This window comes from Bison bison, unplaced genomic scaffold (assembly GCF_000754665.1).
Source record: "Bison bison bison isolate TAMUID 2011002044 unplaced genomic scaffold, Bison_UMD1.0 scf7180017864518, whole genome shotgun sequence".
In the NCBI taxonomy this organism is placed as follows: domain Eukaryota; kingdom Metazoa; phylum Chordata; class Mammalia; order Artiodactyla; family Bovidae; genus Bison; species Bison bison.
In genome coordinates, this window is record NW_011495071.1 from 13988218 (window position 1) to 14006622 (window position 18405).

The window sequence follows — 18405 nt, forward strand, 5'->3', positions numbered from 1 at the left end:
GGCTGGTGCACTGGAACGACCCAGAGGGATGGTATGGGGAGGGAGGAGGGAGGAGGGTTCAGGATGGGGAACACATGAGAAATAAAAAAAAAAAAAAGAAATTATAAAACGAAAAAAAAAAAAAAGAAACTCAGGAAGGATGGTATTAGGGGGCAGTGGAAACTAATAATGGACAAAACTATCCAGGAACTTTCTTATACTCTCTTGTTTTAGGCCATATGAATCTATTGCCTACCTTAAAAATTACACCCCCCCAATCCCTGTGGCTCAGCTGGTAAAGAATCCACCCGCAATGCAGGAGACCTGGGTTCGATCCCTGGGTTGGGAAGATCCCCTGGAGAAGGGAAAGGCTACCCACTCAAGTATTCTGGCCTGGAGAACTCCATGACCTGTATAGTCCATGGGGTCGCAAAGAATCAGAAATGACTGAGCGACGTTCACTTTCAAATTAAGCCCTTCTTCAAATTATCAGAAATTTTAACTCATAAATTGTGAATCAAGGAGAAAATATTTATAACCTTTCTAAGGATGTAAGTCAGTTTACTTTAGATAATGAAATCTAGCCCCTGTTTTGGAATAAAGAAAACATTGCCAAGATTAAGGAGATGGAAGTTGTCTAAATGCAAAGAAATCTCAAACCACCTTAAGCCTGGCTTCAAGGACAGAATTGCCTTGTGTGTCTGACTACAGGAAGTAGGATGGTATGAGTTAATTTACCTCTCACTGATGTCCTTAGTTTCAGGATAATGAGTATTTGGTACTTGTTTTCTAAGTCTATTCACCAGCAGAGAGTTTACCCTCTACACTGAAGTGAAGTGAAGAAGTGAAGTGAAGTCGCTTAGTCATGTCTGACTCTTTGCAACCCCATGGACTGTAGCCTACCAGGCTCCTCCATGCACAGGATTTTCCAGGCAAGAGTATTGGAGTGGGTTGCCATTTTGTTCCCTAGAGGATCTTCCCGACCCAGACGTCGAACCCCCGTCTCCCACATTGTAGGAAGATGCTTTACCGTCTGAGCCACAAGGGGTCGCCAACCTCCAGGACCTAATGCCTGATGATCTGAGGTGGGATGAATGAAAGAATGAAAATCGCTCAGTCGTGTCCAACTCTTTACAACCCCATGGACTATACAGCCCATGGAATTCTTCAGGCCAGAATACTGGAGTGGGTAGCCTTTCCCTTCTCCAGGGATCTGAGGTGGAGGCAATGTAATAATAATAGAATATAGTATACAGTAAATGTAATGCACTTGAATCATCCTGAAACCATCCCCACCACCTCCAGTCTATGGAAAAACTGTCTTCCATGAAACTGGTCCTTGGTACCAAAAAGTTTGGGAACCACTGCCCTACACAATCGGAGAAGGCAATGGTACCCCACTCCAATACTCTTGCCCGGAAAATCCCATGGACAGAGGAGCCTGGTAGGCTGCAGTCCATGGGGTCGCTAAGAGTCGGACATGACTGAGCAACTTCACTTTCACTTTTCACTTTCACACGTTGGAGAAGGAAATGGCAACCCACTCCAGTGTTCTTGCCTGGAGAATCCCAGGACAGAGGAGCCTGGTGGGGTCGCACAGAGTCGGACACGACTGTAGTGACTCAGCAGCAGCAGCTCCACACAATTTCTCCAATATGACCCACTGACCAGAGGTACATGTTTAAAATGCATATTACTTATCCCCAGAATAAGCATATATAGAGGTGAGATTCAGTAATTTGTGTTTTTAAACTAGCTTCCCAGGTGATTTTTATGCAACTGGAGTTTAAAAACTGATACTCTGCCCTTAGTAAATATTCAGATATTTATTGATGACAATGAACCACCCAGATAACCAACCTATACAGGCATATTACAAGGATGCAGGAGGCAGCTTGTAGGGTATCTCACTTGCCAAATCTGGCCCCTGGGTTTTGATTCATAATTAGAAAGGCCATTCCAAGACAATAAGGGAATTCATTTATGTTGTCAACTTTGCTTTTACGGTTTTATTTTCTACACTTAAATCTTTGATTTACATAAGCACTTATCCTGATATATATGAGATGTAAATCTAACTATACCTTTTTCCAAATGGCTATCCAACTCTATTAAGACCACTTATCTCACTAATGAGATACCACCTTTAATGCACATGAAATTCCACATGTATTTAATTTTATTTCTGGAATTTTTATTTTGTTTCACTGGTCCTTCTACTTACATGACAAAATCATAGAATTCTAATGTCTGATGCTCAGTGATATGTTTTGATATCTAATATAACAAGTCCTTCTTCTTTGTTCTTCTTAAGAGGCATATTGCTTTTCTTGTTCGTTTTCCTTTTCATATGAATTTTAAAATTAATTTGGCCAGTACCAGGGGGAAAATGTACATCTTTTTTATTTGGATCATGTTAAATTTATAAATTAACCTAGGAAGAATTGACATGTTTATAATACTGAGTTTTGTATCAGAAAAATGCTATGTCTTTCTTGTTTTTTCAAGTCTACTTTTGCGTCTTTCAGGAGCATTTTCAAGTTTTTATCTGTAAGTCTTTCATATCTCTTAATAGGTTTATTTTGGGTATTTTATTTTTGTTGGTATTGCACAATAGTCTTCTCTTCCATTACATCTGCTAACTGGCTGTTGTTTGCACATATGAAAAAACACTGATTTCTATATATTGCTTGTGTGCATGCTAAGTTGTTTCAGTTGGATCCAACTCTTTGAGACCCTATGGACCATAGACCACCAGGCTTCTCTGTTCATGGGATTCTCCAGGCAAGAATATTGGAGTGGGTTGCCATTCCCTCCTCCAGGGGATCTTCCCTACACAGGGATTAAATTCATGTCTCTTACATCTCCTGCATTGGCAGGAGGGTTCTTTACCACTAGCACCACCTGGGAAGCCCTCTGTATATTGTTTAACTTGCTGAATTTTCCTGTTGTATATACTAAGTTCTTCAGACAATTACATTGAGTTTTCCAAGTATCTATTATCTGCAAATAGAGATGATTTTATTGCCTACTTTCCATTTACTTCACCTCCAATTTTTTCATTTGTATAATTGATTAGTACCCTCCAATACAATATTAATTAGTAGTGGTGACACAGTGAGCATTGTTTTGTTTCTGATTTTAGTTAAAATACATATTTGTGTTTCTCCAATAAGTATGTGTAGCTGAGCTGGACATACGTGATCGTGTTACAGAAGTATCTATTGATTACTACTTTATGACTTAAAAAAAATTAATTAGATGTGTTAATTCTTGTCAAATGCCTTTTCTGAATATATGGAGGTGATCGTATGAACTTTCTTTGAGATAGCGTCACATTTCAAAAACTCTGCTTCTTAGCTGTGTAATCTCCTCATAGTCTAAATTAGAATATGGGAAGATAAATAGGCAGAGCCAGAGGAGTTTTAGGGCAGTGAAACTATTCTGTATGGTACTATAATGGTAGATACATGTCATCATAAATTTACCTGGACCCATAAACTGTACAACCCCAAGAGTGAAATATAAACTATGGATTTGGGGGTACCATGATGTGTCAGTGTAGGTTCATCAGTTGTTGGGAGATGTTGGTACTGGGGTAGGCTGTGAACGTTGGGGGACAGGAGGTATATGGGAAATATCCGTACCTTCCCCTCAATCTTGCTACGAACCTTCTATTGTACCAAAAATAATTATCTTAATTTTTTTTTAAAAATTGAGGAGAATTCCCTAGTGGTCCAGTGTTTTAGAGTCCACACTTTCAATGCAGGGAACCCAAGTTCGATCCTTGGTCAGGGAACTAGATCCCACGTGCCACAGTGAAGTTCAAAGATACCCCATGCCACAACTGAGACCAGGCACAGCCAAAGAAATGCGTAAATAGATAAATATAATTTTTTTTAAATACAAACTTGAAAGGTTTATTCCAATTAATTATTTGTCCTTTGACTTTGCAAGTTCTTTTGTCACCAAAAAATTTTTTCTTCCTGTATCTACACATACAATAATTTATAATATTAGATTTCCTAAAAAGTTAATCTTGCATTCCTAAAATAAATCCACTTGTTATGACAGAGTATTCTTTTAATATCCAATAATTTTGGTTTTGGCATCAATACATGATAAGAGTATGGAAGTTTCCTTCTTCATCTGTGCTCTGGAATACTTTAAATAGCACTGACAATCTGCCCCCTAATGGTTTAGTGGAATTGCCTTTGGTATTGTCTGAACCTGGTGTTTTTGTGGAGCTAACTCTGACAATTTTTCTATTTCATCTATGGAAATTATTCTAATTAGTTTCTCTCCCCTACTTTCTTTTGGTCTCCCTTGATGTTATTTTTCCTCTTTAAAGCAATGGCTTAATTCATTATTTTTCATTCTTCCTTTTTTGATATAATTATTTAAGGGCAATCATTTTGATTTTTGAATGACATTTTAAAAATTAAGAGAAGCCAAATCAATTCTAACATTAAATTTTGACTAAAGGAACATGGTCTGTAAACTGACCTCAAAACTAAATATTGGAATTTTCTGACCTTTTCTTTAGTACTTACCTTGAAAAGAATCTAATTTAGCTTTAATCAGCATTCTTAACCTTGCCACTTCTTGCCTTTTCAGTTCATCAAGTTTTGTCCTCACATGATGACTTACTAAATCCAGTTCTTTGCTTAACCTCCCACTCTGTTAACAAAAATGATAAATTAATGTTATCTATTCCATTGGATTTTTAGATAAGATACAATATATCTAAAATAGGGTTATGATAAAATAGTGATAAATGCTTTGACTCATTGAGATAAATTTGATATTACAAACAACATTTCTTTCAGAAGAAATTCAGTTTGTAACTCTAAATTAAGGCATCTAAAAGCCATAATTAAAACAAAAACAAGAAACTCAAAAAGTAACTTAAATTATAAAATGGTACAGCCACTTTGGAAAACAATTTGACAGTTCCTCAAAAAGTTAAACACTGAGTTACCATATGATCCTGCAAATCCATTCCTAGATATATACCTAAAGAGCAGAAACATATGTTCACATAAAGTCTTAAATATGAATGTTCACAGCAGCAATTTTCACACTAAAAAAAGTAGAAATAACCCAATTTATCAGTCCGTCAACTGATAAATTGATAAAATATGGAATAGCCATATAATGGAATATATCAATACATGCTACAATATGCTGAACATTGAAACCACTATGCTAAGTCAAAGAAGCCAGGCACAAAAGGCCAAATTTTGTATAATTCCACTCATATGAAATGTCTAGAACAGGCAAAACCACAGAGATACAAATTAGATTAATGTTGGCCAGGGGCTGAGGAGAGGAAAGGGGGAGAGATTGCTTAATGGATACAGGGTTTCATTTTAGAGGAAACAAAAATGTTCTAAAATTAGATAGTGGTGATAGTTATATAACTCTGTACATGTATCAAAACCACTGCATTGTACACTTTAAAGGGGCAAATTTTATGGTATATTAATTATATTTTGATAAAGCTTTTTAAAGTAACATAGCTTCCTTAAGCTTTAGTCATTCCATATATTAAAAACTTATCAAAATTCATCTTTTTTAGGTTGTCTCCTTTGATTACTTTTTTCATAGATGAGTATATACATGCTTCAAAATTTAAGAAACAAAATAGTTAGTGGTTTACTTTCTCTTGTTATAAATGCATTTGCAATCATAAACTGCAAGTCTAACTAGCAATCGGGCACACAAACCCTTCAGGATTGAGTCAAGGGGGCCTGCTGAGGAAGGGAAGGTAAAGAAACTCCACAAGGGAGACCAAGAAAGAATGTTCAGAGTGGGGAAAGGGGACCAAGAGAATAGTCTGCTGCAGAAGAAAAAGAGTAGTATATTTCAAGGAGAGATGGTCACTATTATTGATAAAACAACAGTTCTCAAGCAGAAGCACCAACATCACTTGGGAACCTCAGATCCGCAGGCCCTACACTTACTGAATCATAAAGTTGGGAGGTGGGGCCCAGAAATCCGTTTTAACAATTTAAAATTTTGAGAACCACTGAGATAAAATAAAGGAGTCTAGTAAGAAGAGGAATAGAATATGTGCATTAGATCTGGCAATGAAGAAGTCATGACATCCTTCACAAAAGCACACTCAGGGAAGCGGCACAGGCACTGCCATGATCCTCCCAGTTAGCAATGTTTGGTAAGGGAAGAAATGCAGTATGAGTCTCCTTTCAAAATGCTTAGCTGAAAAGGAAAGGACAACTTCTAACTTTTTTCCCAGTTTTTCCTGAGAAAAGAGGAATTGCCTAGCTGTTTGTAATGATTCTCTTGGGTTGGGTTTTGTTGTCTAGTTTTACTCATTTCTTTTTCATTAAATAACTGTTTAACTCACCCCATTTTGTCTCCCCCCCTTACCCGATACAACCCCATAAAGAAAAGGACCTGACTGTGAAAGGGAGACAGTTATAAAAGTATTCCCATACCAAATAAGACAAGCTAGTTGCCTTCCCTTCCCTCGTTATCTCTATATAGCAACTCCCATTATCCACATTTTTGTTAGCCCTCAAATAATGCTCTTAGTCCTAACTGAAGTATTGTAGATAAGAGACACTGAAAGCTCTATATTAGATATCATTCATCCCAGGAAATTAGTTCCATAGCTCAAATAAATTTTTCAAGGAAACACAAGATTATTCAGGAGATCGTGGGTATTATCTAAGTGAAATAAGTCAGGCAGAGAAAGAAAAAATGCTGCCTGACGTATGTGGAATCTAAAAAAACAGAACAAACCAACTAAACCAAACGAAAAACAGACACATACAGAGAATAAATTGGTGGTTGCCAGAGTGGAGGGAGGCTGGGGAAGAAATGAAATGGGTGAAGGGGGGTCAAGAGGTACAAACTCCCAGATGTAAAATAAATAAGCCATGGGGATATAACACACTACATGGGGTGTGCAGTCAATAATATTGTATTAATTTTGTGTGGTGACAGATGGTTACTAGACCTATTGTGGTAACTATTTCCCAAAGTATACAAATGTCAAATCACTATGTCCTAAACATTAAACTAATATAATACCATATGTCAAATATATGTCAATTAAAAAAAAAAAAAGGTAATTCTAAAATAAAATAGAGATAATTCAAGGGAATTATTGGCATAAGGCTGTTACCATTCTCCCAGAAATGTTCAAAGCTTCCAAGAGGAAAGCTGTGAACTAAAAGCCACACACAGGCTCTGATAGTAGCCACAACCTTATGCACGTCAGACTTTCAAAAGGGGCCCAGAGCAGGGACAGAAACTAAAATAAGAAGGATGCTTGATCCAGAATGTTTCCTTCAAACAAAGTTCACTAATTCTGATCCTAGAAACAGCTGAGACAATTTTTTAGGAAAGTTAAAAACAGATAAAAATAACATAAGCAAACCAATAAAACTATCTTGAGAGATATAACCAAAAGTTTAAAATTAAATCATTGGATTTTTTTTTTTTTTACTTCTGACTTTAAGATAAACCAAATTAAATGGATTCATTACCCTTCAAGGATGGGCTTCCCTAGTGGCTCAGATGGTAAAGAATCTCCCTGCAAGGCAAGAGACCCAGGTTCAATACCTGGGTCAGGAAGATCCTCTGGAGAAGGAATGGCAACCCACTCCAGTATTCTTGCCTGGAGAATCCCTTGGACAGAGGAGTCTGGTGGGCTACTGTCCATGGGGTCACAAAGAGTTGGACACAACTGAGAGACTACACTTTCACTTTCACCCTTCAAGGATGGGCTTTTAAAGAATCTCTCATGTCAGATCTTGTTTTTTACAATCTCTTTTCTTTATTATGAGTACTAAGGAGAAGTCTAGGACTAAGATAATGTCTAATAAATGGACTAAGATAATGTCCAATAAATGCTTCTTAGGACAGAGGCAAATTAAACCTCCCCTATTGAGATAAGATGTGGGCCATTACATCTTCTATTAATCTGGATCTGATTAAACACCAGAACTGAACTTATTCTAAACCTTTGAATAGCTTCCTGCTGGCCTCCCATCATGTTTTGAGTCTCTTACCATGATGTACAAGACCCTCTGTCATCTAGCCCATGATGCCTTCCAAGCTCATCTTTAGGCCAATCATGGCCTCCACTTCTCAGGCTAGCTTCCAGAAACATTTCCTACTCCCAGGTTTCTATATGTCTCCTGCACCTTGGCCTGGGATGCCTCCCAGTCTTTCTCCTTTTCTCAGCCACATCTTCAAGCAATAGACATAATCTCTAGGAAGAAAGATGACCCACCTCCCCCCACTGCTTTATACTGAATTAGGTGTCCAATCTTATATCTCCAAAATACATTATACACTTATCATATATTCATTGTAGTAATCTTTTTCTTGGTATTAGTCTCCCTTGAGTTAAGGGCTGCAAATGAGACTCATCTTTGTAATCCCAATACTTAGCTCAGTGTCTGGCATGCTTAAATATTTGTCAAACAATTATTTAATTACATTTACCTTTATTTCCTCTATGTCTGCTTTCTGGAGCTTTTCTCTGAAATGACTATCTGTTTCCAGCACATCAATCACTTGCTTGAGGTATTCATCATAATAAAGTCCAGTATCCTTCAAATTAAGAAACAAACAATAACTCTTCTGAAAGTTTTTCCTTCCCTGTATCTAAAGATCTCAATCCTAAAAAACAAAACAAACAAAAAAATGTCTAGAAATATGGTATTGAGACAAACCTACTTTGACAGTTTGGGCAGTCAAAGTTAAAAAACTATTTCTCAAATGAAGAATGTTATATCAGAACCAATGTCATGTTTTACTCCTATGTAAAAGCCAATTTTCTATACCACTTAGACAATGTAGACTTAACCAATAATATTAAAATTATTGAGTTTACCCCATTGTTACCTGTCTCATTCATTGTTATCTGTCTCTTCTCTGAACATAATGTTTTCTTGGCTGGTTATCTCCATCTTGGAAATGTATTATGGTTAATTCTCTTATATACTATCTAATATACTAATTAGATATATGTATCTAATATAACTACATTAAATAAATTTTTTCTAATATTAAACAACAACATATTCATTATACTTTTTACTACTTTTTGAAAAATAGTTCCTGAATTTCCACTTTTATAAGTAATAAATTTAGTTAAAATTCTTCCCACAAGGTTATCTTTGTCATTGCACTTACTGGTGGTTCTATCTTCGCACTGTCCACAGGCTGAGTAGTTTTCACTTTTGTCTTGTCTATGTCTATAGGCACAGCTTCAAGAGCAGGAAGTGCACATGTAACCAGGAGCAAACAGCACTGTGGAAGGATGGTCCTCCACTTCATCTGAAAGAAAGGTACAATTATATTAAGGTTCTGAAAAAACATTGTCAAACTATATATATATACCACATTATCACATTAATACCACATTAATAATACCACCATTAATAACATAATATACTCAATTTTAGGGAGCTTCATTCTAGGAATTTTAGAATTCTAAGAAAAGGGTTAAGAATACATTATAACATCAAAAATAATGCTTAAAATAGATCACTAAAGAAAATCAGGAAAGAAATGCTTTTCAGCTAAGATTAAAAAGACAAGTAAACAAAATTTTAAAGTTTAAACTGCTTATATAAGAAAACATTTGGTTAATTTAAAAAGCTTCAAATAAAGATGGTAATGAGGAACTCAATTTTTAAAAAAATAAATAGCCCAAGTTTAAGAAAGGGAGAAGGGAAAACTATATATTTTTTCTCAATTAAAATACTAAAGAGCCAAAATTACTTCTGGATATGATATTTAAATTAGCTTTGATCTAATTTTGAAAGTAATTTGCTCTATGAACATAAATTGATTTAAAAAGACAAATAACTGACTACAAATATTCTCTTAACCTTACCAGACATTATTTTATCATAGCCAATGTTGTTCAGTCGTTAAACCATGTCCGACTCTTTGTGACCCCATGGACTGCAGCATGCCAGGTTTCCTCATCCTTCACTATCTCCCGGAGTTTGATCAAACTCATGGCCATTAAGTTGGTGATGCCATCCAACCATCTCATCCTCTGCTGCCCTCTTCTCCTCTCACATATGACAAAGTTCTTTTTGGTCATTAATTTTTCAAATAAATAGGTCAATAAAATATCAAGCAGGATGTAACAGGGTTGAAGCAAAAGAGTAACAACTAGTGCTGGTCCCACAATATTATTCAAATTTGGGGATCCCTGGTGTTCCAGTAGTTAAGAATCCACCTTGCAAGGCAGGGGACATCAGTTCAATCCCTGGTCCAGGAAGATCCGACATGCCATTGGGCAACAAAGCCTATGTGCCACAACTCCTGAGCCCATGTGCTGCAGCTACTGAAGCCTGTATGCCTAGAGCCCGTGCCCGCAACAAGACAGCCACAACAATGAGAAGTCCAAGCGCCACAACTGGAGATAACCCCCGCTCTCCACAGCTAGAGAAAGCCTGCACATAGCAACCAAGAGCCAGTGCAGCCAAAAATAAATAAGTAAATCTTTAAAAGAAATATATTGTTCAAATCTTGCTTATTAATTTTCTACTTCATAAGGATATCTGTAGCTCTAATTCTACTACAAGAATTAGAATGAATGAAAAGCTCATACTTAATTTATTTGATACACATAGACTGATAACAGGATCTAAGTAAAAAATAATGGTCTGACCGTCAATCTGGAATATGCATTATTTAATTCAGAGACTTCCAAACTTAGCTGACCACGGACTTAATTTTTTAAGTAACATGTCTTTATCCACAGAACACAGTTTGGGAGAATACACTGCCTCATTTTCACCACAACCCTAGGTAGGATATAGCAGTGACTCATTTTACAGATGAAGAAATTTTTAATGGAAATAATTCACCCACACAGCATTGTCTTGAATTAACAAAATCACTAGAATTCACATTTTAGTGCTATTTCTAGTATATCAAAATTTTTAGCATCATTATTGAGATACAATTCACTTGCCAGAAAATTCTCCCATTTAAGGTACAGGATTTGTCTATTCTATAAAGATGCTACTCAAAGTTTAGTTCTCAAACTTAAAGGATAAAATTATCTGGGAGCTTGTTGGAAATGCAAATTCTCAGGTTGCATCCAACACTTCTAGAGTCAGAATCTCTGGGGTGGGACCCTGGAATCTGCTTTAACAAACATTCCAAGTGATCCTTACATATGTATACTCAAGTCCAAGACTCACTCTTCTCTAGGACACTAGTCCTTCAACACGACTGTTGTGAGTAAATGTTACTTATAATGAAATGTTTGAGAGATACTGGCTCAATGTAGTTAAATATGTTCCCATCTTCGTAAGACTTTGAGGACTTGTGACGGGCTACTCAGTGTTAGGAATCTCTAACAGAAGGATGATTTGTTTTTCCACAGAATCTTTTCCTGGCCATGAATCACCTCCTCTTCTCACAACGATTTTTTATGATAACAAAGGTTTATTTCTCATTCATGCTTCATGCCCACTATAGGTATATGTTTTGCCTTTGTTCTTTTGAGATATAATTTACATGCTATAAAACTTATCCTTTCCAAACACACAATTCAGTGGTTTTTAGTATATTCCAAAGGCTGTGCAATTATCAACATAATCCAATTTTAGAACATTTTCATCATACCAAAAAGAAACCACATACCTATTAGCAGTCATTCCCCATTCCCTCTATTCTCTCAGTCTGTGGCAACCACAAATCTACTTTCAGTCTATATCGATTTGCCTACTCTGGACATTTTATATAAATGGAATCATATAACATATGGCCTTTTCTGTATCTGGCTTTTTTCATTTAGCATTATGCTAAATGTTGTAACATGAATCAGCACTTCATTTTTTTTTTTTTTTACAGCTGAATAGATATTCTACTGTATGGATATTCTACATTTTATCAGTTCATCAGTTGATGAAAATTTGGGTTATTTCTGCTTTCTTTTTTTTATTAAAGATTACAATAAACGGTCTCCTTTTTTGTTGTTGCTTTAAAATTTTATTTATTTTTTGGTCACATTCAGTCTTTGCTGCTACGAGTGGGCTTTCTCTAGTTGCAGGGAGTGGGGGCTACTCTTCATTGCGGTGCACGGGCTTCTCATTGTGGTGGCTTCCCCTGCTGTGGGGCACAGGTTCTAGGCTCCAGGGCTCAGAAGTTGCAGCTCTCAGGCCCTAGAGCATGGGCTTAGTAGTTGTGCCACACAGGTTTAGTTGCTCCACAGCATGTGGAATCTTCCCAGACCAGGAATCGAGCTCGTGTCTCCTGTACTGGCAGGCAGATTCTTAGCTGCACCACCAGGGAAGTCCTACTTGTACTTTTTTTGGCTAGTATGAATAATACTACTATGAATATTTATGTTCCAGTTACTGTGTTTGATGCAGCAACTTGAATTCTTTTTGTTGTATATCTAGGAGGAGAATTGCTAGATCAATTCTGTAACTCCATTTATAATTTCTTGAGGAACTGCCAAACTGTTTTCCATGGCAGCTATATCTTTTCCCACTACCACCAGCACTACATAAGGGCTCCAATTTCTACATCCTTACTAACACACGCTATTTATTGTCTATCTTTTATTATAGCCAACCTACTGGGTGTGAAGCAGTATCTTATTGTGAGTTTGTTTTATTGGCTACTGATGTTGACCATCTTTTCAAGTGTTTATTAGCTATACCTTTTACCTTTTAAAAAACTAATTTAAAAAGTGTGAGTTAGTTTTTTTTTTAATTCTGAATTGAAATTTTTGTTTACCTTTGCAAGTCCCCTATGCCACTGTAAACAGGCTGACCAATCTAATGACTATTAGACAACACTAGAGTTTTAAGTGTAATCATGACTGAAAAGCCCAAGTTATGACTTAACTGCTCAAGTCAATTTTGATGTTTTCTACATATACTTCTGGGGCTTAATTGAGTCTCAATGGCCCCTAACATGGTACACATATAGTTAGAAAATGAATAATTGCTACAATGATTTGGGCATGCATGCTAAGTTGCTTCAGTCATGTCCGACTCTTTGTGACCCTATGGATTGTAGCCCACTAGGCTTCTCTCTCTATGGGATTCTCCAGGTAAGAATACTGGAGTAGGTCGCAATGTCCTCCTCCAGGGACTCTTCCCAACCCAGGGATTGAACCTGCATCTCCTGCAACTCCTGCACTGCAGCCAGATCCTTTACTGCTAAGCCATCAGGGAAGCTCAAAATGACTTGAATAGTCTCTACAATGTGCATGTGGAAAGTCAGCTCAGTGATACACCTCCATAACTTCACTTTGCAAACCCTACCAGGAGCTGTGACTGCTATCACTTGATACAGTAAATCCAGAGTTTAAAAGACCCTTTCACACAGACTCCTTCCTCCACCCTGGGTTCATCTCCCACGTTACTCAGGCTCTCCTTTTCCCACCATATAGCACATACATTAATAAACAGTTCTGCTTAGCAATTGGAAGCTAAGTTGCATGGTGTTAAATATGCCCTTTTTTATAGTGTCCACCTTTACTTCAATACACAATAGAAGCCTGAGAGTAATGAAAATAAACCTTAGTTAAATACAGTCTTGGAAGTGGAATCGCTTCACCAATTTGTCATTTCTACTCTCTCATTCTTTTTTCAAGTCTATCATAAAATGAAGAGAGTCATGGAGGAATGTGTGTATATGAAAATGTCTGTGTGCATGTGTCCTGATAGAATCTCCAAGTGACAAAAAGTCTCTGAGCATCTGCTCTAAAACAGTGGATGAGTTTATGGTGCATAAACATATAACTGAGTCCTGCTGCTGCTGCTGCTGCTAAGTCGCTTCAGTAATGTCCAACTCTGTGCGACCCCATAGACAGCAGCCCACAATGCTCCCCCGTCCCTGGGATTCTCCAGGCAAGAAAACTGGAGTGGGTTGCCATTTCCTTCTCCAATGCATGAAAGTGAAAAGTGAAAGTGACGTTGCTCAGTCGCATCCGACTCGTAGCGACCCCATGGACTGCAGCCTACCAGGCTCCTCCATCCATGGAATTTTCTAGGCAAGAGTACTGGCGTGGCTTGCCACTGCCTTCTCCAAACTGAGTCCTAGGCTTATTATAAATAACAACAGAAACCATCTATTGAGTGTCTACTAAGTACTTCCCTGGTGACTCAGCTGGTAAAGAGTCCTCCTGCAAAGTGGGAGACCTGGGTTTGATCCCTGGGTTGGGAAGCTCCCCTGGAGAAAGGAACAGCTACCCACTCAAGTATTCTGGCCTGAAGAATTCCATGGACTGTATAGTCCATGGGGTCGCAAAGAGTCGGACACGACTGAGCAACTTTCACACACACACACACACACACACACTACATACTAATCATACTAAATTTTTTTATTACATTAATTTAATTCTTACAATGGCCCTGTGAAATAAATACTATCATTCCCATTTTAAAGTACAGGAATCTGAAACATATCAGTTAAAAAATTTGAACTGGGTCACATGGCAGTAAGTGGTAGATCCAGAGTTTGGACCTGGGAGTGACTGACTCCGAAGCCTATGTCTGCTTTTACACAGTGATTCTCAAAGCGTGGTGGTCCCTGAGCCAGCAGCACCAGCACCACTTAGGAATTTGTTAGAAATGCAAATTATTAGGGTTTACTCCAGATCATCTAAACCAAAGAATCTTTGAGGGAGGTGGGGGGTGAGGGGTGCAAACTCTATTTTAACAAGCTCTACAGGTGGTTCTGAAGCAGCTAACATTTGAAAACATACTGCTTCCCTTAGCTCTGTTATTCACAAACCTCCTCTGCAATGAGAGACAAAGAGAATGCTTATCTGAAAAGTAAATTTGGATCCTCAAGGAAAAGAAAAATGGATGATACTACCATGTGTAAAATAGACAGCTAGTGGGAAGATGCTCTCTAATACAGGGAGCTCAGCTTGGTGCTCTGTGATGATCTAGAGGGATGAGACAGGGGAGGTGGGAGGCTCAAGGGGAAGGGAATGTGTGCATGCTCAGTCACTTCAGTCGTGTGTCTTTGCAACCCCATCGACTGTAGCCCGCCAGGCTCCTCTGTCTATGGAATTTTCCAGGCAAGAATACTGGAGTGGGTTGCCATTTCCTTCTCCAGGGGATCTTCATGACCCAGGGATCAAACCCCACATCTCTTAAGTCCTGCATTGGCAGGCAGGCTCTTTACCACTAGCAGGAAGTAGAAGGCTCAAAAGGGAGGGGATATATGTATACATATAACTGATCCACTTTGTAGTACAGCAGAAACTAACACAATATTGTAAAGCAATTATACTCTAACTTTTGTAAAAGGTGTTATACCTAAGAAGAGTAAGGCAAATTAAATTTAGGTGTATACACTATCCACTTGCTATGTGATCATAGGTCAGTCAATTAACTTTCCCTGCTTGTTTCCTCATTTTTTAAAATAATGAATTTTTTAAAAGAGAATTCAATTAGACCTCAGTATTATTTACACTCTTAGATTCTATTATTAGTTAATTCCATTGAATAAAGTGTAGATCTTTTCTGCTACATTATCAGAAATACTAATAAAATTGTTTGTATTCACACCAATTGTAAGAAATGATTAAGCTATATGATTTATAAATGCCTTTTAAACCAAACACTGCTTATTCAGCCAGCTGAAAACTACCTTGGTAGATCAAATAGAAGATTTAGGTGGTGGGATACAAAGAACACAAAAATCAACTACCAATAAAATTTCCTGTCTAGATATAGTAAAAATGAAGTAAAGCCAGGAACGTCTCACACTTTGGACAGAGTGTGAGACACTGTACACTTTTTAAAGAGTGAATTTTAAGATATGTGAATCATACTTCAACTTTTTTTTAAAGTAATGAAAAATAGAGTAAAAAACCTGAGCTTGTAAAAGAAGTGTGAGCATTAAAAAAAGAACAATTACAATTTCAAGCATAATTTACTCTAAAAGTATGTAAGTTTTAAAATTATCTAAGCTCTATAACTTTTCATAATTATCCAGTTTTTACATTCTTAATCATTTTTGTCTAGATAAAATGACTATTATCATACTAGAAAAGTGAAAATCTTGCACTTTAATTTTGGATTTATCTGTTTTTCCTTATAATTCTGTCCATTTTCCTTTAAATATTTTGAGGCTGTGTTTTTAAATGTACACAAACAAGATTTTCTAGGTTTCTGGTAGATTTAATCTTTTTCACATTTGAGTGACCTTTATATCCTAATTTGCCTTAAGGTCTCTTTTGATAATTTTTAAACCAATTTTCTTTTGACTAGTGTGTAGATACACATACACACCCACACACACATTCTCACACGCTTTCTTAAAATTCAGCATAAAAATCTTTCCAAAAAAACAAAACAAAACAAAAAAGTCTTTCCAACTAGAATATTTTCTCTGTTTATATTATCAAATTACTGACAATAAACTTAATTCCTCAGTTTAACATCTCAGAAAGCAGAGTGGTTTTCAGTTAACAGAACATTAAAAAGTGGTTGACTAAGTGGCAGTAGCAACATAATCTTTACTGCCAGCACATACATGAACTTTATTATAGCTATTTCTACTGCCATTACTTTAGACTGAGTTTTTGCATTTTTTTGTCTCTCACAAATTGAATTTAATTGCCATTTAATACATCTTCAAAAGGAATAAATTATGATTTGGCATTAAAATGAAAGGCTATTTGGGGGAGTTCCCTAGTGGCCTGGTTTGACCAGTCAATCCTAAAAGAAATCAATCCTGAATATTCTTTGGAAGGACTGATGCTAAAGCTGAAGCTCCAATTCTTTGGTCACTTGATGCAGAGTCAATTCATGGGAAAAGACCCTGGCATTGTGAAAGACTGAAGGCAGAAGAAGAAGGGGACGACAGAGGATGAGATGGTTGGATGGCATCACCAATTCAATGGACATGAGTTTGAGCAAAATCTGGGGGATAGTGAAGGAAAGGAAGCCTGGCGTGCTGCAGACCATGCCTTCACCAAGAGGACACGACGAAGCAACTGAACAACAACAACGACAACTGGTGGCCTAGTGGTTAGGATTTGGGGCTTTCACTGCCCAGGGTCAATCCCTGTTCAGGAAACAAGATGCCACAAGCCTTCTGGCCAAAAAAAAAAGAAAGAAAGAAAGAAAGAAAAAGCTATTTTGTAAACATAGAAATGAAGTAGCTGATACTAATAAAGCAAATATTTGATGTTAAAGGAATAATTGCAACTTTACACTTTCTTGTAAAGGAACATCTAAGTGTTTCACCTGACTACAGACAGGAAGATACCCACAAATAGACAAAACTACCTTACATTTTGAGATAGAACAAGATTATTTATAAGCAGCCAAACAATGCAAATGAAGGCAGCAGAAACTATGTCTCCAATAAAAAAAATTATATAGAATATAAGACTGATTTCATGGATTCATGAACAAAGTCAACTTGTCAGAGACTTCCAACCAACACTGAACAGAAGCCACATAACTTCCAAGTAATTTTGAGGAAAAAACAAAGATGAATTTAGTCCATAGGAAATGCTGAAAAAATCCTGATGCCCTTTTACAGGTCTCCAAATGATACAGTAATGCTAAAGGTGGTAAAGAGACTGATACTCCAAGAATGAGTTACACAAGAAATAGCACACTGTTCTTGCCTGGAGAATCCCAGGGATGGGGGAGCCTGGTGGGCTGCTGTCTATGGGGTCGCACAGAGTCGGACACGACTGAAGCGACTTAGCAGCAGCAGCAGCAGTAACACTGGCACAGGCATCTATGGCCAAAAGTTCTTGCCATATTAAAATTTAAACTACAAAAGAATTTCTCAAAAATGTTACTATACATGTAAAAGAGGGATTATGGCTAAGAAAGGAAAGTTAACTAAAGCTGGCTTGAATGTCCAAGAGCCTTTAGTAGCCTTTCAAGTGTGTGAGTTTAGTTTTGGATGCATTCTGAGGCTGCATACCTGAATATTTGAAGAATAGGTTGCCTGAAAGGTATCCCAACTGGATGTTATTTCTGATGCATGTCTAGACAAACTGTAACCCCTCAGTGGTAAATAAACCACTGATGGAGGGACTGGGGAAAGAAGATGAATCTGACAACTTTCCATCATCATCTTTTGAAAAGCACCAGCATCAAAGCTTGTAACATGATGATCATCTTCAGGAATGCACTGGCATCAAAGCTTGCAAAATGAAGGTCAGAAGCTTAGAAGAAAATTCCAGGCAAATGGTTTTAAAGAAACTCCTAGAATTAAATCACCATTACTCTCCACAGTAGAGAGGAAAATGTCATGTGGAAAACACTGCTGCTGCTGCTAAGTCGCTTCAGTCATGTCCGAATCTGTGCGACCCCATAGATGTCAGCCCACCAGGCTCCCCCGTCCCTGGGATTCTCCAGGCAAGAACACTGGAGTGGGTTGCCATTTCCTTCTCCAATGCATGAAAGTGAAAAGTGA

The 18405-nt window shown here is 37.3% G+C and overlaps 1 protein-coding gene across 1 annotated transcript in view; it reads right to left on the reverse strand.

The window, feature by feature from the left end:
• The window catches only part of NUCB2 (nucleobindin 2), a 40871-nt gene that overhangs the window by 12738 nt on the left and 9728 nt on the right, over window positions 1-18405 (reverse strand). Inside the window, exons 3-5 of the mRNA XM_010830529.1 lie at window positions 9154-9297; window positions 8461-8568; window positions 4533-4659 (exon numbers count right to left, since the gene is read on the reverse strand). Coding sequence (XP_010828831.1) covers window positions 4533-4659; window positions 8461-8568; window positions 9154-9297 — 379 coding nt within the window. The remainder of the gene's footprint in view (window positions 1-4532; window positions 4660-8460; window positions 8569-9153; window positions 9298-18405) is intronic.